The 26,458-nt window shown below is 32.0% G+C and overlaps 1 protein-coding gene and 1 long non-coding RNA gene across 3 annotated transcripts in view; one reads left to right on the top strand and one right to left on the bottom strand.

The window, feature by feature from the left end:
* The window catches only part of LOC149488057 (uncharacterized), a 77,371-nt gene extending 60,555 nt beyond the window's left edge, over positions 1-16,816 (top strand). Inside the window, exon 3 of the long non-coding RNA XR_016315811.1 lies at positions 15,463-16,816. This is a non-coding gene — a long non-coding RNA (uncharacterized LOC149488057). The remainder of the gene's footprint in view (positions 1-15,462) is intronic.
* LOC149488063 (uncharacterized) lies at positions 1,776-26,432 on the bottom strand. 2 transcript variants are annotated; one of them, XM_089696935.1, is made up of 6 exons: positions 26,412-26,432; positions 4,569-4,733; positions 3,898-4,095; positions 3,396-3,538; positions 3,010-3,135; positions 1,776-1,932 (listed from the first exon to the last, which is right to left on the bottom strand). In XM_089696935.1, the coding sequence occupies exons 2-6, from the start codon at positions 4,725-4,727 to the stop codon at positions 1,875-1,877; spliced, it is 684 nt and encodes a 227-aa protein (XP_089553061.1). In that variant the 5' UTR covers positions 4,728-4,733; positions 26,412-26,432; the 3' UTR covers positions 1,776-1,874. The 2 variants fall into 2 exon arrangements, with proteins under 2 accessions (XP_089553061.1, XP_089553060.1); XM_089696934.1 differs by lacking the exon at positions 26,412-26,432 and adding an exon at positions 26,052-26,361.
* Positions 26,433-26,458: the final 26 nt, after the last annotated feature.

The raw sequence follows: 26,458 nt of genomic DNA on the forward strand, positions 1-26,458 counted from the left end.
ACGCTTCGCACAATCGAGCACTAGAAAAAGTAATGCGCGTGAATTGATGCGTGCAATCTTAGATCATTAAGTAATGGATAACACTCGCAGGCGTTTCCCCTTTTGCCCAGGTATAAGATTATTTTCATCGAAAAATCTTATCCTTTCATAAAAACTACTTGCGTAATCGATTACAAGCACTCTGCGTATTCGTAAAACGTCGAACGGACGTCTGCGAGTGCTCCGCTAAAAATACCGTTTTGTACTGTCAAGTCTTGCAGAAGCAATTCAAACATGTCGAATATTAAAAAAGATGGAATAACCTTTCATTTGTGTATATTTTTTTATTTTTTTAACGTACATTTCTAATAAAATGCAATTTCTAATAATCGTCGATGTATCGTTTAGCGATATGATCAAGAAAAATAATCGAGTCATGTTTACTCGATCATTGATGCGGCCCCACGAGACTATCATGGAAAGAAAATATACAAATTTAATCTTTATGGACTAGGAGATAAAGTTGAATTTAAAACGCCTTAATGAACCGCATTCCCTACGAGACTATCTTGTAAAGAAATACAAATTTAATCTTTATGACCTAAGTGATAAAGTTGAATTTAGAACGCGATATTGAACCCCACTCCACATGACTATCTTGGAATGAAATACAAATTTAATCTTTATTATCTTAGTGATAGAGTTGAATTTAAAAACTCGTCGCTTAAAAGGTCGTAAATTTTTACGACTTTCGTGACACAAATTATTTTTGTGAATGTGTGATTATGTTTCATTGTGTTTCATCAGTGTGAGTTACCCTCCCCGCACCAAAATCAGCAGAAAGTTTAGTTAGAACATTTGCCAGCGTACTCCATCCATTACTTAATGATCTAAGCGTGCAATCGATTTATCGTTAGTAATTATTAATTGTTGGAAAAAATTTTAAAGCTTTCGTTTCATTGTAGTTTTTTCGAAATAATCAAAGTTAATTCAAATTGTGTTAAAAAAATAAATATAAGTATGGATGAAGGTACAAACATTGAAAAAAATGTTAATGAAAAAATCAAAATCCAAATTACTTAAAATAACCGTAAATATTTTTCAACTAATTATTATGTATACCACTTTTTTTACACATTAATGAGGTTATTGCTAACTCTATGAATATTTTTTTTTCAACACTGAACTTGGCGCAACCTGCTGGTGCGTTTCACGTTCCAATTAAGCATCAGCATAATTCAGCATTGTGCGGCACTGAGTCGCATTATGCTCTGTAATTGGAAAACGGGGCTAGTGTATTACGTGTATAATAAGACCACCTATAATAAATAATATAGTTATATAATAATAATATACTACTCTTTGTATGGACGCTTGATTGTTTTTTGGAGTAAAAATGAACCTAGTCCCTACATAAACCTAATTTTAGGGCCCCAGGACCGAGTGGCATATGAAATGGGGCGGCAGAAAGCGCTTATTAGAAATATTCATTTATTTTATTAGATGAGCACTTCCTGGATATTTCTGATTTATGATGTTTGTTGCGAGATGCGATAAGGTTGAAGCGAGGCGCACTTGCTCTGTGTTCGTCTCATGACAACATTTCCACTTTCCAGTAACATTGTTGATCAGCTGTTGCTCAAAAAATGCAACCATGAATAGATTCAATCAAGTTAAAAAAAATGGTTCAGTAGTCAGTTTTAATTGTAGAGCTTTTGGAGTGGTCCCACTTTTTACATTATCATTTAAAAAATAAAATAACATAATAAAAATACCAGTTATAATTTTTAAATATATATTTATTGCTTATTAAATAAAACATGTTTGTGTGCTATGTACATAATTTATTATACATTATTTCAGCCGTTGAATTACAAAATGTTTCCCTTTTCCAGCTACATAATTATTTTTAACCATCGCCCAAAAAACTTGCTTATTTGTACTGCAATATTCCTGAAAACATAAAATAAGTAAAGTTATTATTTTTTATTTAAAATATAATAAAATGCTATAAAACAACTACATAATACCAAATTTTCCTGTGGTATGTTATACATTTACTTCTAATTTAATCTCATATATTATGTACAACTATACTTCGCTTTGCCCGTGTTATTACCTAAAAATTAAAATCAAATAACTCTCCTGCTTTACGTCTCTTTGGATATTATTGTGTACGATGAAATAATTTTTGAAATCGGTCTAGCAGTTTCTGAGATAAGTGCGATCAAACAAACAAACAGTCGCTTTAGCTTTATGTCATAGAGCTAAGACGAAGTTAGTGTTTCGTATTAAATTTTCGGTACAGACGTTGAAATGAAAGTAATAAAAAAAAAAAACAATCGGCTCTTCTTTTCGATGCCATTTAGAATAATAGACTACAGGCCCATGTTGAAAAAATTATGGGTCATTTGACCCACCACCTGACCTATCTAGAATGATATAAGAGCATAAAATAATAAGATTCAGCACTATGACGTCACTCGTAAGCTGTCCACCTGAGTGCAGATGAGAATTCGAAAGTTCAGGTAGAGATTTTCTCCCCTTGTCTCCATGATTTTTGTACGGCGTTGCGGAATAATGGCTTAAAAGCAGTATAGAAATAGTATGACACAGATGCCGTACAAAAATGGTGGTCCACAAAGTCGGAATTTATTTTTATTTTTCGACAGTTGCCGGGGTAAATTTGGTCATTTGATTTTGTACGGCATCTGTGTCATACTATTTCTATACTACTTTTAATCAATTATTCCGCAACGCCGTACAAAAATCATGGAGACAAGGGGAGAAAATCTCTACCTGAACCTTCGAATTCTCATCTGCACTCAGGTGGACAGCTTACAAGTGACGTCATAGTGCTGAATCTTATTATTTTATGCTCTTATATCGTTCTAGATAGGTCACCTGGTGGGTCAAATGACCCATAATTTTTTCAACACGGGCCTGTAGTCTATAAGGTACCTATCGATAATCTCTGTTGTTTGGAAAATAGTTATAATAGTTAAAATAGTTATAATAATTATATTATACCTTAAAGGGTAAGTTTGCATATCTGTACTTTGCCTCGTATCACACGGCACAAGAGCAGCGATTATGTTTTCCGCTACCCGCTCTATGCTTTCATCTTTGTCGATCCAAATGGCTTCGCAGCGAGATCTGAAAATTATGAATAATTTGAAGCGTAAGTAGTCGTACATATCTTTATACATATTACATGAATTAACATTAAACAGGTTTTTATGGAAAATGTATAACTTAAAGACATATTATAGGCTTTTTCTGAAGGGCACACTAAGTCGCTATCAATTGGTGAAAACAGAATGAGAATAAGTGCAGTACCTAGCTTATAATTTATTGCGAACAGACAGACAGACGCGGTGGGCTTGGTTTTATATTATGTTAGTGATAAAAAATACTTTTTAGCGACGTAGTTCAAGCTAGCTCGAAGCACTGCGTCGAACGCGCGCGTCGCTTCACTGTAAACGTCGTCCAGGGCACCCGCTGACGCCCAGGCAATACATCCACCACGTTGCACTAAATGTGATAGTGATTCCAGTAACTGAAATTATACAGTATAAAATATTTAATATATTTTTTTTTAAGTAGGATTGTAGGTATTATGTAAGTGTTCCTTGCTATTCAACGGGAATATATTTGTTGACTCTTCTTTGAATTAGTATCTTAATACTCCGGTACATTCACACAAAAGTTAATTCAAAACATGCTACGAATTAAGAACTTCTTTCAGTATTTTATTTATTTATGATACTTTATTGTACAAACTAGATAGAACAAAGCAGAAAATGAACAATATATATTTAAAAAAAGGCGTTATTTATACAAGAGGTGGCTTTTTTGTGCTGAACAGCAATCTCTACCAGGCAACCTGCTAGTGTCTTGATTAGTAAATTAAATTACCTTTAAATTATCATAAACGTCATTTGAAACCAATTTAGCGATGCCTTCCAATCCGGGTCGAGTTTCCGCGCCGATAACCAGCAGAGCATCCACACGAGACTCGCTCGTCGCGTCTCCCGGCAACGTGTGCACTATACAACCGCACGCCTCCAGACGTCGCTTCACTTCCTTGCCGAGGGAATTTGTTGTGTTTGTTACCTGTGGATAATAGATTTTAAAACAATGATGTAGGTTCGTATTTTTTATACAAAAATGTATGTTGAGGATGTGCATTATTTGATTTCGATTTTTGTACGCTTTTAAATTGCTATGTATTTTTTGAAGTGAAGCTTCTTTAGGCGCGTTGAGAGTAAAATTTTAAGGTCGTGTCATGGAAATAACGTCACGTTATGGAGTAAGGCGACGATTTTGGTATCTTTGAATCTTGCCAAAGAAGTTTCACTTCTGACACGGGTGCTCGGCAGTCGGCACACACGATTTTTTTTAGTTTGCATGTTTTTCTATTATTATTCAATTCTTCTGCCTACAGCTATATCTTTATTTTTATTTAACAGCTTTGCTAACAGTCTAACACTAACCTGCACTAACCCACAGATTAACCACAGTTTTTGTGAATAGTTAATTCATTACTTTTCAAAGCTTAACTTTCCTTATATACTCCATTTACTCACAAGTACAGTTTTGACGTCCCTGCGTCGTTTGTGCTTCTTAACTCTGGCTCTAGCTGTATAAGCGATCAGAGCTGACGTGGCCAGCAATAATGAGCCTCCTTCGAGCGTGGCCAGCAGGCGCCACGCCAGCCCAGCCCCGGCTTCTATACCATCTGCCATCGTTACCTAGACAAGGAAATGTCGGTTATTTCATAATTTAAGGGAATTTTATAGAAAACTATTTTGATGCTAGTATAAATACCTATATATTATGCATGGGTACTTAATAGTTAACCCATTAGAAATGGGACTAAGTAGGTACTTACCTACATATATATTTTTACAATATTTTCAAGACAATTTTATCACAAAGAAATATTTTTTTTTCGTTCATTCTACTACTATTTATAGGCTTTTGTTCTTAGGAATTACGTAATTTGTTGAGCAAAAAGATTAATTTAAAATAGCTCCTAACCTCGAAAATTTACCGCCACAAAGGCCAGTGACAAAGGCACAAACTAACAAGCTCATTAGTCATTACCTCAATCACATTATTTCCTACACATGGTACCTCTATGGTGTTTTTGGCTTGGTCACATTATCTTTTGTTCATTTTGACACTTGCCACATCCTGCACTTTGAGCTGGTTTTTGTGAAACGTTTAAACTTGCCAAATAGACCGGGAGATACTGACACAAAATTTCGAGTCATTTGTAACAGGATGGCGGTTCTACAGGGTTCTTAGTACGCAATGACAAAAAGAAAAATGATGGTGTGAACGCTGGTACCGGCGGCTTAGTCGCGTGGACGTTAGTCGAACTCGTCGGAAAATAGCGAAAGTCAAAGGATTTGTAACAGTATGGCACTTATTTTTCCTGTAATTTTGAGGATCAACGAATATAAATACAAAATTTCAAAGATCTAGGTGTTGGAAATCTTCACTTATATAAATTAATAATAAATTTATTTTTCAAGTATGACAGCACTTTTTCCCCCTACTAGAAGTATGGCAAATATAATAATGGTCACATTTTATCAAATACTCTCCAAAAAGCCAAATGCAATACTGGTACAAAAAGATAGGCGAAATAAAAAAAATTTGCAGATTTTCGGCGGTATGGCGACCATTTGGAATCGTCCGAAAAGTATGGCATGGCGATTTTCGTAAATGGCTGCACGACGATGGTTACCTGTGCAAAAGTTAGCTTGGTACAAATGGTTGAATAATTGTTTTTTTTAAATCAACACATTCGCGTCGGTATGGCGGGCTGTAAGTCATACCGGAAAAGTATGGCATGACACTACCGCCTACTTCTTTTTTATGGGCTATCGGTAAATTCTAAAATTTTTGTGTTACAAATCGTTGGACTATCGCTATTTTTCCGACGAGTTCGACTAACGCCCACGCGACTAACCCACCGGTACCAGCGTTCACACCATCATTTTTCTTTTTGTCATTGCGTACTAAGACCCCTGTAGAACCGCCATCCTGTTACAAATGACTCGAAATTTTGTGTCAGTATCTCCCGGTCTAAAACTTCCTGTTATTGAAAATTATCAAACAATGCACACGCAAAAAAATAAGTACCATTGCAAATGTAGGGTTCGTTGGCACAGAACTAAGATACGTTATTTTCAACATTTGATTTCTGAATAGTCATCTTGTATATTGATGACGTTCAAAATATGAGGCTGTTTTGATCAGAACTTTTTATTAACTTTTACCTATAGCTATAGATAGACTTGATGATACTTTATATTATAATATCATTGCGATAGTTTTTGTGAAGGTATGTTTGTTTACAACTTTAATCTCTATCACTCTACAACAGTATGCCGCATATATGTATCTAGATGGAACTAAGCTAATACTTTTTTGTTATTTTTATAATAATTAAAATTATCAGTTATTTTATTCTAGTTCAGGCACAGAATAATAACTAGTAGCTAGTTCAGGTAGAGACAAATAGATTATATAATAAAAAAATTGTACATATTTGTAAAGTGTTTTGTTTCATTGGTTAATTATTTCGAATTAACAGAATATTGTTTTAATATCTGCTTCAATTATTTAACTGAAAATTTAATTAACAGCTGTAACGGATCTGAACAAGGTTTTTATGTGAGAATCATGGACTAATATAGGTTATATTTGTCTATGGTGAGAATCAAGAATATAATTACTAAAACCTATGTTTCGTCTGGAAATAATTAAGGTTACACGTTTAATCGGATTAGAATAATCCATTTGCATTTTAAAGTTTATATCGTATATAATATATCGTGCGATTTCTATCTGCTAATTGTCTTTTTCCCATCATTATTTTATATTTAAATGTATGGGTGAGCTTATAAAAGCTAAATTAAACCTTCTAGTTTCTACAAGAGCTTTGATTACATGCTGCACAAAGGTGTCTGTATTTTTATTTAATTCTATTCTGTACTTTTTTACAATTAAGTACGATGTTCCTTGGTTTCTCAGGAAATATTTTTATTTTTTATTTTTCAGCTTAGCCTTTAGGAACCTAATATTGAGTATCTAAGTACTTCTTCATATTTTATTCAGTACACGATTAATTTGCAAAAAATTCACCGTTAATTATTTATAACAGTGTACCTAAGCTTTGTAAATAAAGCTATAAAATGTTTAATTTATAAACAAATTAAACATCTATATTATCCTTATACGCATTGCACTTAGCATTCCTAGGCTTGTCTTATCCTAAAGGTATGAGTTTCTTTTAGATGTTACTTGCTTCCGTGTTTTGATAAAAGGTAGCCTATGTTCTTTCTCAGGGTCTAAAGATTGTCTGTGCCAAATTTCATCAAAATCGGTTGAGAGGTTTAGGGAAAGCGTAACAGACAGACAGACAGAGTTACTTTCGCATTTATAATATTAGTAGGGAGTAGGGATTATATATTATATCATGTTCATGTGCCAACATAATTTAAGTAGGTAAGTATGTAATGTACTTTTAATGTATAAGCACAGGTATTAGAACAAAGTCAAAGTCAAAACTCTAACTTAGGTACTTACATATAAATTACTAGACGTCCGCCCCGGCTTCGCCCGTGGTACATATTTCGCAATAAAAGGTAGCCTATGTCCTTTCTCGGGTATCAAAATATCTCCATACCAAATTTCATGCAAATTGGTTCAGTAGTTTAGGCGTGATTGAGTAACAGACAGACAGACAGAGTTACTTTCGCATTTATAATATTAGTATGGATTTAAGACTGTTATTGTGTTTACCCTGCCACTAAAATGTTTCGTTTTCTAGATAAATAATTTACATGTAATTACATTGATTGTATAATATTATAGAGATAATGTTAACATGGTTGCTACGCCAGATTGTGACGGAGGTTATATATTCGAATGAGATAATAATAAAAAATAGTTATATAAATAACAATTTTTAATAATTTTTGCCCCCCAAAAAAAGACGAAGTGAGAACCTGTGTCATTTTTAAGAGCGTCGCGTCGGTTAAAAAGTGGTGTGTTTTAGATCCTAAAATATTAAAAACACAAACCTTTAATATACTTATTTATTTAGATCTAATATAGGCCGTTAGTGATTAAAACCAATGAGATTTGAAGATAACATATGAATTATGATTGACTGCTCACTGCAAGAAAGTGGCAGTACATAATAATAGTACATAGTTAGATTTCGGGACGATGAGGAGATTAGAAGTTATTATACTAGTTTTCAATAAATAGGATTGTATCTGTAGCTTATAATAATATAATATTTAATAATATCAATAATATTATATTATATTTGTATTTTTGTTTTTAAAGTGAAACTTTTATTACATCGTCTCAAACTTTTTGGTCTGTGTAGCGCATGTCGCGTGACGGTCGGCTGCCGAGTAGGTATAAAGCAGTGTTCGGAAAGTTTCACTTTTACCGTGGTTTCATAAAACCACACAACATTTTGCACGCCTCATAAGCGAAGCGTTGAGGTGGGTACTACTGTCACTTCGCGCAAAACATCTGATTTTTCAAACTTAAAATGTCTTTATGTATCATACATTGCACTTGTAAGATAATACATACACACACATATTAAGAAAAAACACTATTTTTAACATTCATGATATTTTTGATGTCATTTTTGTTATTTAAACTAGTTAAAAAACAGTTTAAAAAAGTTCTGTCTTGGACGTCCGTGTGTCTGTATGTGCGGAGGATTTTCTTGTTAACACGATAGCGACCGAAATACTTTACTAATCGAGTCTTTTTTTTTCTCTTACGCTTGAGTATGCTCAGGAATAGAACCCTTTTATTTTTCAGGGTCTGATTCGATGTGGTTTAATTGTTATTAAATAAACAAAAATAATAATTAATAAATAATTATTAAAAAAAAATTATGAGGCGTGCACTTTTGGATTTTCCAAATTATTTTTTTATATTTCGAAATATAAACACTTAGGTACTTATTTAGTGCTAACTTCAAGCACTAATTGTGATGATAGTAAGGAGATTAGTGGTTTACCACTTGTAAGTGCAACGAATTATATTTCTCAACATAATTGCGTTGATATAAGTAATTAGTATTTTACAATAGGATATATGGTTTATTGCCTTTAGGTACTATGTAGCTGTCTGTACTAGTATAGTATTACATATATTAGTTGTGCTATTTCTTAGTTAATCGAGAGTCGAGACCAAAGTCCCGCTGCGGTATGGAACAAAACAAATATTTTGGAAAATGTTATATAAAGAGAATAGATTTTTTGGTTTTGTTTGTTTGTTAGAATTTCTGAAACTACTAGAACTAGACAGTTTTTCAAAACTCTATCTAACGTTGGTGAGGGAATTTACAAGACCATTATTCTTATAGTACCTAATACCGGTCGCGTTTAGAGTATATTATATTATATTCTATGCCAATAGGCTATATTTATTATCCCGGCTCAATATAGTCTTTATATTATGTTATGAACATTTCATATTTCAACATCTGATAACTGGGGTTATAGAATTCAATAATATATTTTATATTGCATCTACCGTACCGTAGTACTTAAGTACATAGGACATATAGGTATTAAGGCACAATGCAATGGCAACATTTATGAATACTTTCATATTTAAATCCTAAGTTTAAATCAATTTGTTATTATATTATCTGTGGCTATAAAGCATTTGTTGTAAACTCGTAAAGAAGGAAATTTTAATTAAATAATGTTAATTAATTAATTAATTATAAATTAGTCTACACTCTACAGCATAGAAATAAAAATAATAAACACATATTAAAAATATCTTGTGTTATAGGTAGTTACCTATAGTTTCATCAACAATTTTTAAATTCAAAATCATGTTAATAAAGTTAATTTGAATTCTTAAAATCTTAAATTAGAATTACTAGAAGAGATTATCCGATTCATAGAGCATTTTATGGGAGCTGAGCAGAGCCGGTAAGGAACTCTGTAGGTCTTTTAAAATCATGACAATTTTACAATTAAAATTCACACAATATATTTACCATAATAAATGACCAGTAGAGGTACGTAAGTTTTTTTTTTTAATTTTTAGGAATTGTTTTAAGTAATGATATAGATAATAATCAAATCATTAAAAGCCTAGACTGTGGATTGTCTACTAAACAGCATCGTTCGTAGTCCATAACGAGCATTTTTGTTTTACTTTTTTCTACAGATATGAGCAGACTGCATGTGAAATATAACATCTTGATATAATTCCGCCATTGAGGCAAAATGAAACACAGTGGAGTAGTCAATAGTCCAGGAGAAGGTACGCAGTAAGAATACAAAAAAGAAAAGATATACTAAATGCTTAATTTACCAAAAATGACCGACATAATCATCATCTACACCTACATGGTCATCTCATAAATCCGAAAAGTTTCCTGTCGATATTAGTCTGGTATTTTTTATAATCAAATAACCACGAACCTCATGGATCGCGGATATAAAATATCATTCTTATCACTTTTAAATATCAAGTTTTAATTACGAAATAATAACTTTGTGTTAATAAAACAAAAGGCCTTTAAATACAATCAAGGTATTTAAGCCTATAATAGATAACATCTAGACTGAAAAGTAAATGTTAGGACTGCAGGGACCTTTCAAGGCGGGTTCTTTCGCAATAGATTGTTCTAGTTATAAATCACTATTATATTGCAATTATTGTTTTCTATTCAAACTCAGTCACGCTTTAAATGTTTAATGTAAGATAAGTGGGCGAAATCTTTTGTCCAAGAACGTTTTCAGTAGGACAGTTTTTTAACCGCATAATTTAAATAATTTGGAAAATCCAAAAGTGCACGCCTCATAATTTTTTTTTTAATAAATATTTATTAATTATTATTTTTGTTTATTTAATAACAATTAAACCACATCGAATCAGACCCTGAAAAATGAAAGGGTTCTATTCCTGAGCATACTCAAGCGTAAGAGAAAAAAAAGTGTGTGCGTGTAACCTTTACGCGCGATTGAAGTAAAACGCACATGTCAATATAACCTTGTTATTGAATATTATAAAATGTCGCAATAGGCATGACGACAGTATCCATAAATGATCGTATTAGTGTTTTTAAGGGAAAATGTATAATAGATAAATTACATATAGTGACTTAGAAATCTTAAAAACATTAAGATTAATGAGATTATCAATAAAATAAAACATTGAAATACTGCAGTTCGCCATTTTGACTAAAACACGCGTGACGTCACGCTTAAGTAAACAACTCAAATCAGATGCTTTTTGTTGTTATGAATATGTTGAGAATACGCATTTTTATTTATTTTCTATTGTTTCACGTATGATTTATCGACTCAGAACAGAAATATAATTGCGAATTCACGAATATATGGTTCGGGGTTCTCCGCGCCAACTTTATACAATCATTTCTTATTATTTTCTCGCTTAAAATAATTACTAACACATTTTTGAGCATTATTTTTATGTGGATTCACACTGCAATACTGCACACCACTTATAAACTTTGAAATTCGTTTCTATAACACATATTAAATAAATATTTTTTTAATTTTCTTCGCAATGCGTACAAATAATTACGTATTTACCAAAATGTGACGTCACGCCTACGCCATGACACCTGCGAGCTGTTTTGGCACAGTTAATAAATATTTTTTGGAAAATGGCTTTTATCTTCGTTAGATTTAAGTATATTACCGAAATATAGGGGTTTTCTTGTATAGTAAACGTATACACACATTATGGAAGAGGATTTCAAAATCTTTCGTCATGCCTATTGTCAGAAAATTTATTTTTAATTTACTTATTTTAAAAGTAATAAATAAACAAGTATATTTAGAGATTTTCAAAAAATTTTGCAATTTAAAATAATGTTTTTAAAACTGTTGAATTTTTCATTCACTTTGCTATTCACAATTGATCCGTTTGAAAATTTGAAAATAAATAATCCTAATTGATTATGATATTTGCCACTAGCTGGCGTATAAGTCAAGAAGCGTGTAGTATTGACATATACTTACAACCAATCAGAATTATTATTTTTAAATGGCGGAAACTACACAGCGTTACTTCCGTCAGAAAAAAAATCTGAGTTACTCCCTAGTCGCGCCTAAAGAAGTTTTACTTCAAAAAAAAGACTCGATTAGTAAAGTATTTCGGTCGCTATCGTGTTAACAAGAAAAAGGATCCGCACATACAGACACACGGACGTCCAAGACAGAACTTTTTTAAACTGTTTTTTAACCAGTTTAAATAACAAAAATGACATCAAAAATATCATGAACGTTAAAAATAGTGTTTTTTCTTAATATGTGTGTGTATGTATTATCTTACAAGTGCAATGTATGATACATAAAGACATTTTAAGTTTGAAAAATCAGATGTTTTGCGCGAAGTGACAGTAGTACCCACCTCAACGCTTCGCATATGAGGCGTGCAATATATATTCAACTAGCACCAAATTAACTTTCGGCTTTGTAATATCAGTGTTTAATATCATTATTATATATTTCACTAGAGGTCCGCCCCGGCTTCGCCCGTGGTACATATTTCGCAATAAAAGGTAGCCTATGTCCTTTCTCGGGTATCAAAATATCTCCATACCAAATTTCATGCAAATTGGTTCAGTAGTTTAGGCGTGATTGAGTAACAGACAGACAGACAGAGTTACTTTCGCATTTATAATATTAGTATGGATTATAATGAAGTGATAGAAACAAAGGTCTGCAGATGATGTGCTTTTTGTTGTTTATAAATACGTTATGCATGCATGATTAGGTAGATAGTATTGCACGAACCATTCGAAACCCATTTAAGATTTTTATTTATTACTTCCAACTTCCAATTAAAAAAATTCAAATTTGTATTACAGTGGCAATAAAAAATGCTAATACATTTTTTATTCGATATCGATTAAGTTATGCAGCAATGTTAGCTGCACACTGCACAATATTAGTCAATCATAATTCATAATCTTTTCATAACCATTCAATTTCGACATCACTCAAAATCTTCAGGTTCACTTTCAAGTGAATGGGTCATAGTTATAAACAACGGACAAAATCTACATAAATAAAAATAAATAAATAATTTGGAAAATCCAAAAGTGCACGCCTCATAATTTTTTTTTAATAATTATTTATTAATTAGATATTATTTTTGTTTATTTAATAACAATTAAACCACATCGAATCAGACCCTGAAAAATGAAAGGGTTCTATTCCTGAGCATACTCAAGCGTAAGAGAAAAAAAAAGACTCGATTAGTAAAGTATTTCGGTCGCTATCGTGTTAACAAGAAAAAGGATCCGCACATACAGACACACGGACGTCCAAGACAGAACTTTTTTAAACTGTTTTTTAACTAGTTTAAATAACAAAAATGACATCAAAAATATCATGAACGTTAAAAATAGTGTTTTTTCTTAATATGTGTGTGTATGTATTATCTTACAAGTGCAATGTATGATACATAAAGTCATTTTAAGTTTGAAAAATCAGATGTTTTGCGCGAAGTGACAGTAGTACCCACCTCAACGCTTCGCTTATGAGGCGTGCAAAATAAACGCATGGGTATTTATGAAAGTATCTTTTCGTCGAAATTTTTAGATAGTAATAATATTAAGTAGGTACTAGGTATAATAAAATGTTAAAACGATGTGTAATATTTTCGTAAAAGACAACGACCTCTTTTGTTAAAAAACTATTTGGATCTGTTGCAGATTTATGAAATTCATTAACATATAAAATACTTTTACGAACTAAGCTAGATTTATTAGGCATCTTTCTCCAACTAATATAATTGTAAATTGTATGCAATCTATGAATCGTAATTAATTAAAATTTTTGAATACCACGAACAATGAAAACCAATTTTCTGTGTTTAGTATGCGGCAGAGATAGAGATAGATACCTATTTATTTATCCAATCTATTAGGTACATAATATTCTATCCATCTAAACCTAAGAAGGGACTTTTTCAATACATACAATAAAGAACACAATAAAAATATGATTTTACTAGCGCGCGACTCCGTCCGCGCGGAAAAATTAAGATTTATTTATTTCTACGTATTTTTCCGGGATAAAAAGTATCCTATTTTATGCCCAGGATAATAAGGTATAATTATACCAAGTTTCATCGAAATCGAACCGTTAGTTTTTACGTGATGCCTTCACATACAGACAGACAGATAGACAGACAAAAATTTTTTTAATCACATATTTGGGTTTGGTATCGATCCAGTAACACCCCCTGCTATTTATTGCACGCCTCATAAGCGAAGCGTTGAGGTGGGTACTACTGTCACTTCGCGCAAAACATCTGATTTTTCAAACTTAAAATGTCTTTATGTATCATACATTGCACTTGTAAGATAATACATACACACACATATTAAGAAAAAACACTATTTTTAACGTTCATGATATTTTTGATGTCATTTTTGTTATTTAAACTAGTTAAAAAACAGTTTAAAAAAGTTCTGTCTTGGACGTCCGTGTGTCTGTATGTGCGGATCCTTTTTCTTGTTAACACGATAGCGACCGAAATACTTTACTAATCGAGTCTTTTTTTTTCTCTTACGCTTGAGTATGCTCAGGAATAGAACCCTTTCATTTTTCAGGGTCTGATTCGATGTGGTTTAATTGTTATTAAATAAATAAAAATAATAATTAATAAATATTTATTAAAAAAAAATTATGAGGCGTGCACTTTTGGATTTTCCAAATTATTTTTTCAATATTTTCAACGTACAGAATTGACCCTTCTACAGATTTATTATATGTATAGATTATGAAAATAAGGTAGGTATTTGTTTTTTATTAGTTCCTACTTTTTACACGGTAATAGGTAATACATAAATAATAAATAAATGTGTAAGTATTTATAGTTATTAGTTAGGTACTTAATATATTATTATCCCATAAAGTTAATTATTGTCGTCTTGAAATCTTTAACTTATGGTTTCATGTTGGCTCATCTTAAATTATTAATTATAAATGTATTGTGATATATTGGGTTTCGAAGATCAGCCTCCAGGTGCGCTATAGGTCTTATGGCAAGGCCTACGGGTCACAAGTGGTCCTTGGTCCACATCCGTAGTTACTATCGCTAATCTTATAATGCGTACTCCAAACGGAAATAGGGCTGATTGAACGAAAGTTTAGGTAGATACCTACAGAATCTTCTCTATCTTATATTCGTATATTTCAGAAGATTCTTAACACAGCTGTGAGCTAGTCCCAATGAAATAGGAAAATATTACACATTATCGCTTGCAATTTGAAATATCATTGTTATTGGGGAATTCCCGCTTCGCCTCGACTCGATTTTTATTTTCTTTATTCTAAAGGCTGGTTCACAGTTTGATTAGTGCAAGTGCAGCCATTAGGGAATCTCCATACCTATAACTAATTTCAACAATTTCACTTTCTGAAGTGAAAACTTCTTTAGCGGCGTTGGGTATAAAATCTTAAACTCGCGTCAGGACACGTGACTGATCGAAAAAGCGTAAGACGGATGGATATCAAACATGCTCAACGTTAATAATCAAGTTTTCACTTCTGCTGGCACTCCCGGAGTGCAACCCGTCTTTTTTTATAAAAAAAGAGTCCTTTTAGTATTTCTAAAGGTCTCGATCAGCTTTATCGCTCTATAGTATTAGAGTTCGTTAGTATAGTTGGTTATATCATATTATATGTATTATGTACTTTTAAGTTATAATTATTAAAATTTTAATTCAGAAGTGATCAATAGTGCCATCACGTGCTTCCGTTTACTGATATGATGAAACAACGCAGCCAAATTGAAAGTTTTTAATAAGTTTCTGGAGAAAATGCTATGAAGTAACATTTAGATGCATTAATGACCCATAGATTAAAATTCCGGGTTACATTATTTTTAAATTGCTAATGTTTCCTTAGTCATCTATATAAATGTAATTTAATCTATTGAATCTAATCATTATCTACATTCTACATTATTTAGAAAAAAATGTTGTGTGGTTTTATGAAACCACGGTAAAAGTGAAACTGTTCGAACGGTTCCGAACACTGCTTTGTGTAGCGCATGTCGCGTGACGGTCGGCTGCCGAGTAGGTATACCTACTCGGCAGCCGCGATACACGCGACATGCGCTACACAGACCAAAAAGTTTGAGACGATGTAATAAAAGTTTCACTTTAAAAACCGACTAACCAAGCAACATGGTGGTAACTTTGAATAATTTGCACACATTGAGAAACAACAATTGTGCAGGTAAGTAATATTATTTGAACATCCTAAAATAAGACAACCCTACACATTAGAATGTCCGGTGTACTTGGTCCAGTATGTCACTTTCCGGTCACGGTAGCCGGCACTTTTTAGTCGTGTGACAACCTTGAGCCTATCTCAAAACGAGTAAACATTATGCTTTAAAACAATAGAATTAGGCTTTGAATTTGCTTAACTCATGTGTGAATAGGGGAAGATTACAGAGATTATAATATCAAACTGGTTTCTAGGTATATGAATGTTGTTTAATAAAATAGTAATGCCCCTTTGTAAGTAGAAAAAATATTCTCTATTGTGTGATGAAATTTCACTTTACCACATAAACCTAATTTCAACATTTTTTTATTAAGATACAACAATTCACATAATTAACTCTATTCAAATATAATAAAGATGAATAAATCTACTTACCTATTGCGTAAGTATTTATTTTTAATTTACTATTTTATTAATTGGCAACATCTTTCCTTACAAGTTTTCATTTGTATTATCCGTAGTAATCTATACTTCTATACTATAATAATCTATATACATATAATAAAATCGTAGGAAAGTCAAAACTGTACATTGAATATTTTTTTAAAAGAATACTTGATCCATGATCTATAATCGATATAGAAGCCAAAAATATAGTTTTTAGAATTCTGTACATTGAATATTTTTTTAAAAGAATACTTGATCCATGATCTTTAATCGATATAGAAGCCAAAAATATAGTTTTTAGAATTTTTGTCTGTTTGTCGGTTTGTCTGTTTGTCTGTTTGTCTGTATGTATTTCCGGGCTAATCTCAGAAAGTACTGCATAGATTTACTTCAAATTTTGCATGAATATTCCTAAGAGGTCGGGTGAGGATAGTTTAAACATATTATCATGATATCACCTTCGCGGGAGGAGCTGTGAACCTTTATTTTTCTTACATATTCCGTGTACTACCACAGCGTACAATCTAAAGACTCATGTTTAAATGTTGGTTTCGAGTAAGCCATGCTATTATCTAGCTTTACAAAATAAAAACTATGTCATTTACGTAATTTGGGCAGAGAAACAGTTTAATGAATTTAGTAGTATAAAGACAAATTTGAAACAGCGCCATCTATGAGATTTCGTAAAAATCAAATCAATTTACATGTTATCACTACTGAACAACTGTTGAAAATTAATAATTTAAATATAATCATGTTATTTATTTAACTCTTTAACCCATATCTTCCCTTCCCTATAAGGTGCGCTTATATTTCGTGTGAATATACTACATTTTTAAAAGTGAGGGTAGATGTTTATTATTTTAAGTCAAACTAGACACCATTACAATTAATCTAATATTGATTGTGTTCATTGGTTACATTTTTAATCTTCGTGTTTTATAAATTTATAAAGAATAGAAAAAATTCGATCACGAGGCGGGACTCGAACCCACATAATTTCGTGATCGAATGTTTCTATTCTTTATAAATTTATTATTTATAAATTTATATTTATAAAGCATTTGAATAAATAAATAAATAAATAAATAAAATTAAAATAAATGTCATAAAACCAAAAATATCAAATTCAATCTTCGTGTTTTGTGAATTTTCACCATGCGTTCCCACAAAAGGTAAGTTGTTACTTTTATAGGTATTTATTTTTATAATGATAGCAATTCATGTTTTTTATTGGTTTTATAATGGTTTTATATTACACTTTTAGAATGAAATAATAAAATGATGAATTCTTTTTGACTTTTACAAGATTTTGAGGTGCGTTGGGAACAGTAGTTTGTTGATAAAATTTTATTTGTAAGTAGCTTTTTTTATTGATTTACAATTATTAACGTTTGATTTTTTATTTACAGATTCAATGTTCATAAAATTATATCGCCTTTGGAAGACTATTTCTGCTGACAATTTTACAACACCACTTGAAAATTGATGATTTGATGATGAAGATAGTGGCAGCAAGGATTAAGTGGAAATTAGTAATCATCCGCTTCGTCAATTTTTGACTGAAGTTAATGTCCAACGTATGGTTCAATCATTGGAAGTATCTCGGGTAATTTTGGAGGATATTTTTCAGGAAGGAGAGGAGGGGCAGCCAACCACATATCAAACTACTACGTTTTAGTACCGAAAAAAATGTTATTGCCAAATGAAACATAAATTTTGCACTCACAACTGTACAAGTTATGATTTTTATTCTGACTTTGCTGTTATCTGATTATAATATTTATCGTTATGGCTATCGAGGTACCGACCGTACTGGGATGAGAGTACATGATATTATACCTACTCATCATCCAGGATTGCTTAGAGCATTTTCACACTGAAAAAGATGTTTTCTTTGAATCGTAGTTGCTTCATTTATTTATTTTTAATCATTTTACATAATATGTTTTATATTTGCCCATTTTCATTATATTTTATAAATAAAATGGAACCAACATAACTTTGTTGTGTAGGTATCATTTCTCTATTAATAATCCGTAGGCATATTTTCCGAGCACCCCATTTAAGGTGCGGTCCTGAAATTATAAAAAGTTAATGTATACTTTTGCCTAATATAAGCTCAAGATCATTTTTAGATAAAAATAACAAAAAGAACTTATTTATTAAAATTTAGTAGATAAAAGAAATTATGTTACGATTTTATAAGAAAACACAGTATATTTATTAGGCGGCGGTGATCTCTTCCAGGCAAAAGATATTCATCAGCTCAATAAAATTGAATAGTTGTTGTTAGCTGTTATTCTTTAAATTCACTGATTGTAATGAGCATTTCCGCATGCAAGTTGTATCGTAGTTTAGATATATCATAGTTTTGACACATTACAGTTCCAACAAAACCCTCAAATTTTTGAGCAGAGTTGAGCAAGATAATTTAAAAAATGTGCTGTGTTAAGTATTATAGAAAAGGTAAGTTCGTTGATAATTATCATTTCTTCATCATTTACATGGGTGTTGTTAAATGTTAGTAAAAATAAACTTTGACTGTTAATACTTTTGTTCAGTATTTACCTGTATGATTATTGCTTGGTAATTAATATGTATATTTTCATGTCGTATAGCTAATTATAAACATAAGTGTGATGTGAAACTAGCTGGATTTATTTTTACACACTCACAGCCATATATTTTATATTAAAATAGTGTAAATCATAATATTTTTTCACAATTAAAAATATTTCCTTTTTTCTGATGGTGTTGGCATCGAATTAAACCGCGCTGACGTTTCGTTCACTAAAAGTGATGTTATGAGGACCGAATATGTAGCCGCCTCAACTTACGGAAACGAGAGTAACCTGCGTTGTCTGTTAGTTATTGTATAGTCGAATTTAACGTTACATGGAAATTGGAATCTAAATATATTATGTATACTTAGGTATATTAAATCTGTACATGAAATATATTTCCTAAATAACTATCACGGGGTGATTAGGGATCGACACTGATGCCAAAGAAGCAAACAGTAAAATTTTTGTCCGTATAACCGGTATAGAAACAAAAACTACTCGACGGATTTAAACGAAACTTGGTACAATTATTTTTCATATTCCTGAGCAGAGCAGTAACTCCATTTTTAAGCTTTCGTCGCGTGTGCAACCTTAATGGTTAAAGCTACACAGAAATCATGTATGAAAGAAATGTTCTCCTTATTATATAAAAAATATCTCCCGACATCATAAATGTCTATCTTTTATGGTTGACTCACAATAACACGTGTAACTTCCGATAGCTTAGGAGTTCGAAGCTTTCTGATTATATTTGTCTATAACACTCTCAGTCCGTTTTAACTCAATTTTTATTTTCATGCATCAGTGCCACCTAAAAAATCTTTAACTCGAAATTCGAGCAAAGCTAAGAAAATGAGAAATAAGAGTTCTCAAGAATCGTTAGAGGTATACTCTAGGCCGAAAACAACACGTGTTATGCCGAGAACCTGAAACCGCTTCACAACGAGAATTGCGGCTCACAGCTGACCGCGAACGGCATGTACTATCCCGTGAGACCGAAACCTTCACTGAGAGGGTATAACGTCTCACAGCTGATCACGGCCGTCACATTTTATCTCGAGAATCTGAAACTTTTACTCGATATGAAGACCGTTTGACAAATGATAGGGTGCACCATAATATTATTCGATCTCTTGAAGATGAACATGAGCATAAGCAATGACTAGAGTAGGGACGCGAATATTACAATTAATTGAGACAAAAACGATTATTAAGTTTGTTTAATGAAAGATTAAGAATTGAAACTATTCGGTCTCTGGAAACGGACGAATAGCGAGAGGCCCCTCTTACTGCAGACAGATTTCGCATAGTCTTAATGACTTAGAGGTAAACATAGAAGATCAATCTACGAATTCGGTGGTAGGGTCCGACAAATATAAAAGTGGGTTTTCTTATAACCTCACAATTGATTACAGATCATCTCCTGTATAGGCGATATTAACGTAGTATGTTATTTTTGTAATGCTTTAAAGTGGAGTAAGGAGTCGGCTTTCGTTTGAAGATACGCCGGAACCTTTGAAATCACTACTTTTAGAGGAACATGACGTGCAATCTAAACAGTTCTTAGACAATATTCGCTCTTATAGTAGTGCGTTTCAAATGATCCTTTGGTGCTCAACAATTATCAGAAGGTCCTTTCATGCTTACTTTTAAGATACAAGGTCAAGTTTACCATTTGATAGGATCCCTTTTGCCTGAAGGCCAACCTAAGTTTCTTTAAATATATTTTGTATTCGACTACAACGAATAGTCGAATACAAGAATTATCAATATTTCTCGAATTTAAAACTGAACTCATTTCACAATTTTAGAACATGTTTCATCAGGTTAATTCGTATGTATGCAGTTTTAAATCGACATTAGAAGCTTTTCCTCAAGATGGTGATATTAATATAAGATTGTTATAAATGCCGATAGACGGACGTCTATCGGCACTCAGGAACTCCCTGGGCGTGTATAACGCCCAGGCCACAGTATTACAATTTTTCCTACAGCAGGGCGACGAATGTATTTTCGCATAGCAAAGGAGGGGAACTCGCGGGGGGTCAAGTGACGCGGGCCACGTACCATTAACATGCTTAGTTTGTGGTACCGAGCGCGAAAGAAAGTCATCGTGTTTTTGTTTTGTTACTATGTAAACTAACGTAATTTAATACTTAGGTACATATTCTATAACGGTGCGCTCAAACTGTTAATCTACATTTAATTTAGATTATTATTTGAAATACTAAGTAATGTAGAATTTAAATCACATTCCTTCATGTTTTCCTCAGATTTTCAATTTTCTCCGATTTTAAGATTTTCAGAGTGTTCAATTTTAATGTAGTTAAATTTTATAAGAGACAATTAAGAACATTCAAAAATAAAGTGTCACGTATTTTTTTTAAACGACGAATGACCTAAAACGACGTAGTCGCGGACGAAGTCGCGGGCAACAGCTAGTAATATTATAAAGAGGAAAAGTTTGTAAGTATGTATGTATGTATGTATGTATGGTTTTCACGCATAAACTACTGGACCGATTTCAAAAATTCTTTCACCATTAGAAAGCTGCATCTTTACTGAGCAACATAGGCTATATTGCATTTTCAAAAAAATTAGAGATCCTTACCAAAAATGCAATAATGTAACCCAAGGTGTAAAAAAATACTCAATAAAACTTCTGTCATCGCGTGCGCTGCGGAATCTATTGAAGATAGAACAAAAAAATGTTCTACGGTATTATAGAATGGATCAATATCTACAAGAAAGTCCGCGATACCATATGTCCATCTTCAGTAGTTATGTTACTACAACAACTTTTTTACGTTTTCAAAGTAAATAGAAGTGCCGACAGTAATCAAACCATGTTATCAATACACATATATTAATCCTTATCCCATTAAATGATGTTTTATTATAGACTGTTTCAATACCAGCAAAATACTTTTTAAATGAAAAGAATTGGATATTCCATTCAAAAGATATAACGAATTTTCAAAAGTGTCAATCTACAGAAAATAGTAGGTATACTGTTCGAGCAGGCCGTAGTGCGGGGGTCACGGAGGAATTCTACCAATATGCGTCTTGACGGAACACAGTGGGGTTTTGGTCGGTAGGAATCCGACATAACCCACGGCCCCTCCCCCGGAGGTCGTGGGTATCTATGAAAGATTTCCCCACTAAAACAAAAAAAAAGGCCGTAGTACGGGACGGGGTAAAGGTGATTTTCATGTGATTAAAAATTAAACCTATAGTCCAACCGATATCGCTATCTATGCGGGTGAAACCGCAGGGCAATGCTAGTATATTATAAAGAGGAAAAGTTTGTAATTATGTATGTATGTATGGTTTTCACGCATAAACTACTGGACCGATTTGAAAAATTCTTTCACCATTAGAAAGCTGCATCTTCACTGAGCAACATAGGCTATATTGCATTTTCAAAAAAATTAGAGATCCTTGCCAAAAATGCAATAATGTAACCCAAGGTGTAAAAAATTCCTCAATAAAACTTCTGTCATCGCGTGCGCTGCGGAATCTATTGAAGATAGAACAAAAAAATGTTCTACGGTATTATAGAATGGATCAATATCTACAAGAAAGTCCGCGATACCATATGTCCATCTTCAGTAGTTATGTTACTACAACCACTTTTTTACGTTTTCAAAGTAAAATAGAAGTGCCGACAGTAATCAAACCATGTTATCCATACACATAATATAAGTATTAATCCTTATCCCAGTTTTATTATAGACTGTTTCAATACCAGCAAAATACTTTTTAAATGAAAAAAATTAGATATTCCATTCAAAAGATTTAATTTTTTAAAAGTGTCAATCTACAGAAAATAGTAGGTATACTGTTCAATACAATGAGCAGGCCGTAGTGCGGGACGCGGACGGGATAAAGGTGATTTTCATGTGATTAAAAATTAAACCTATAGTCCGACCTATAGTAGACTTTTCACTGTCACGATATCGCTATCAATGCCGGTGAAACCGCAGGGCATTGCTAGTTATTGATAAAGATTATATTATGTAGTTAGTTACCTATTGCTTGAGGATTATCAAAATTATTTTATTTATTGCACGCCTCATAAGCGAAGCGTTGAGGTGGGTACTACTGTCACTTCGCGCAAAACATCTGATTTTTCAAACTTAAAATGTCTTTATGTATCATACGTTGCACTTGTAAGATAATACATACACACACATATTAAGAAAAAACACTATTTTTAACGTTCATGATATTTTTGATGTCATTTTTGTTATTTAAACTAGTTAAAAAACAGTTTAAAAAAGTTCTGTCTTGGACGTCCGTGTGTCTGTATGTGCGGATCCTTTTTCTTGTTAACACGATAGCGACCGAAATACTTTACTAATCGAGTCTTTTTTTTTCTCTTACGCTTGAGTATGCTCAGGAATAGAACCCTTTCATTTTTCAGGGTCTGATTCGATGTGGTTTAATTGTTATTAAATAAACAAAAATAATAATTAATAAATATTTATTAAAAAAAAATTATGAGGCGTGCACTTTTGGATTTTCCAAATTATTTTAAATAAATAAATAAATAAATAAATAAATAAATAAATATTATAGGACATTATTACACAAATCGACCTAGTCCCACAGTAAGCTCAATTAAGGCTTGTGTTGTGGGTACTAGGCGACGATAAATATAATATTATAAATATATTAATAACATTAACTACCCCCAATTATATTTCCTTGATTTAATATGTTATTAACGTAAAGTACCTTTTTATTTGTCTAATTAAATATAAACTAAAACTCAAACATTTATTTATTCAATTAGACTTCTTCGAGAAGCACCTTTGAAACGTCAGCTATACATATTTTTGCACGCCTCATAAGCGAAGCGTTGAGGTGGGTACTACTGTCACTTCGCGCGAAACATCTGATTTTTCAAACTTAAAATGTCTTTATGTATCATACATTGCACTTGTAAGATAATACATACACACACATATTAAGAAAAAAACACTATTTTTAACGTTCATGATATTTTTGATGTCATTTTTGTTATTTAAACTAGTTAAAAAACAGTTTAAAAAAGTTCTGTCTTGGACGTCCGTGTGTCTGTATGTGCGGATCCTTTTTCTTGTTAACACGATAGCGACCGAAATACTTTACTAATCGAGTCTTTTTTTTTCTCTTACGCTTGAGTATGCTCAGGAATAGAACCCTTTCATTTTTCAGGGTCTGATTCGATGTGGTTTAATTGTTATTAAATAAACAAAAATAATAATTAATAAATATTTATTAAAAAAAAATTATGAGGCGTGCACTTTTGGATTTTCCAAATTATTTACATTTACCACCGATTCGGAAAGCAGTATCTATGGAGAAGAACCGGCAAGAAACTCCATAGTTGCTCTTTTTAATCATATCAGATATACATTAGCCATTCCGAGCGGCCGAGCTTCACATACTTGACTACAAAAGAGTATAAGTAATATAATACATGGATATTACTTATGCGAGTTTTCCTGGTAATTATTTTTCAATTGTTGTTTAAACTACAATTATATGATGATGAACACTTTGTTATACCTAGAATGAAAACTTGAGAAAATTACAATACATATAATGAGTTTAGAATAGGCGGGAAAATAATTATTGTATGACATTGCATGACACACATGACACATAACCTTCAAACTATCTTCAACTGAATGATTTTAACAACACGCGAAAAAAAAATAACTAAGTAGGTACCTATACCTATTGTGATTTTCGGTTGACCTTTTTTTACAAAAGAACACGGAAAATATAGCTTTTTTTTGTTTGACACAGGGTTTCTTGCGTTATTAAGATTTTTTTTAAATAGTTTAACGTTTAACAAATTCCAAACTAATTGAGATCTAGTACGGTAACACTCTTATTTGATTAGTTACCTATTTTTTGTTCAACAAACTTATCTTACTTTCAATTTGGGAATACCTACCTATCACGTCATAAATATATAGTTACGTAAAATGACGATTATAAATCCTGGATACTTTTATCTATACCTACTACGTACATTCCGAACTCTCTCTCTCTATTCATAAAGCTTTCATACATTCTAATTACATATTATTACATATATTGATTGTCAATATAATATTGCTTAATTAGGTACCTATCTGTACAAAAAATAACTCATAACTCAAGATATGTACATTGTACAAGTGTTATTTTTTACACTATACAGTTATACATATTATGAGGTCGTCGACTTCGTAAGTACCTACTTATAACTTATAATTTCGCATTCAATATTTAATATTCGATTGAGTGCACACTTTTTTACGAAACCGAGGTAGGTACCTCATATAGGTCTAAACAACAAATAAAAAATGAGCTTTTTATTAGAATTTACTACCTAAGTATATCTATTTAACTTGTACATCTATGCAATTTTATAAATTTGAACCCCTTTAATGTATTAATAATTATTGACTCATTGCTTCTTTTAATAAAATAATGACATGTTATGGTTTTAATTTTACAATTTATTAATTTTCATTCATATATAATTTAGCTACATATGTATCGTAATTTACATAGAAGGTGAAATATTTGAAACAACTACCTATGTCCTATACCTACACTTAACAAAAAAACAAAAATAATAACAGGAAATACCAATGAATCATTTGGGTTGGGGGATTACCCCCAATTTCTAATAACTAAGTATTGTACATAATATATTAAAACTCAGGTTTTGTAAATAACCATAAATATCTAGTGATTAATATATTATGGTTTATCAAACCTTAAATATCTTGATGTCTGCTGATTCACAAAAGAATCAAACACTGATTAAAATTATTTGAACTAATTTTCCATAGATAGTCATAATTAAATCACAATTAAATAAACTCAGTTCCCTTAATTTTGTGAAGAAAAAGAGTCACCAAAATGTTTTCACTTTTTTAGCACTCGATTTTAAAAAGTCAGTGCCTAAAACGAAAAAAAACAAAATTGACAGACGACAATTTCCCGCGCAAATTGGAATTATCTCATGACAGCGCGCCAAATATCCGAACCATGGCGCGGTCTATACTCGAATGCAGTTTGTTTTCATTGTCGAGCAGTAATTATGTAAACTATTAAAAAAGTAAATTATGTTCACCTTGATTTTCTCGCAAATAGAAGCGGCGCAGCGCGGGCGGTGGAGAA

Source organism: Colias philodice, chromosome 6, assembly GCF_061535455.1.
Source record: "Colias philodice isolate Cphi_HAF_F1 chromosome 6, ilColPhil1 Martin Lab GWU primary, whole genome shotgun sequence".
Classification (NCBI taxonomy): Eukaryota; Metazoa; Arthropoda; class Insecta; order Lepidoptera; family Pieridae; genus Colias; species Colias philodice.

Bases quoted from the DNA above. Each gene is read 5' to 3' on its own strand.
- LOC149488063 (XM_089696935.1), bottom strand. From the start codon at position 4,727: ATGGCAGATGGTATAGAAGCCGGGGCTGGGCTGGCGTGGCGCCTGCTG. The intron at 3,539-3,897 runs GTAATTTAATTT...GTATAATTTCAG, and splicing joins ACGTTTATGATAATTTAAAG to TTACTGGAATCACTATCACA. The intron at 3,136-3,395 runs GTATTTTTTATC...CATAATTTTCAG, and splicing joins TTGAACTACGTCGCTAAAAA to ATCTCGCTGCGAAGCCATTT.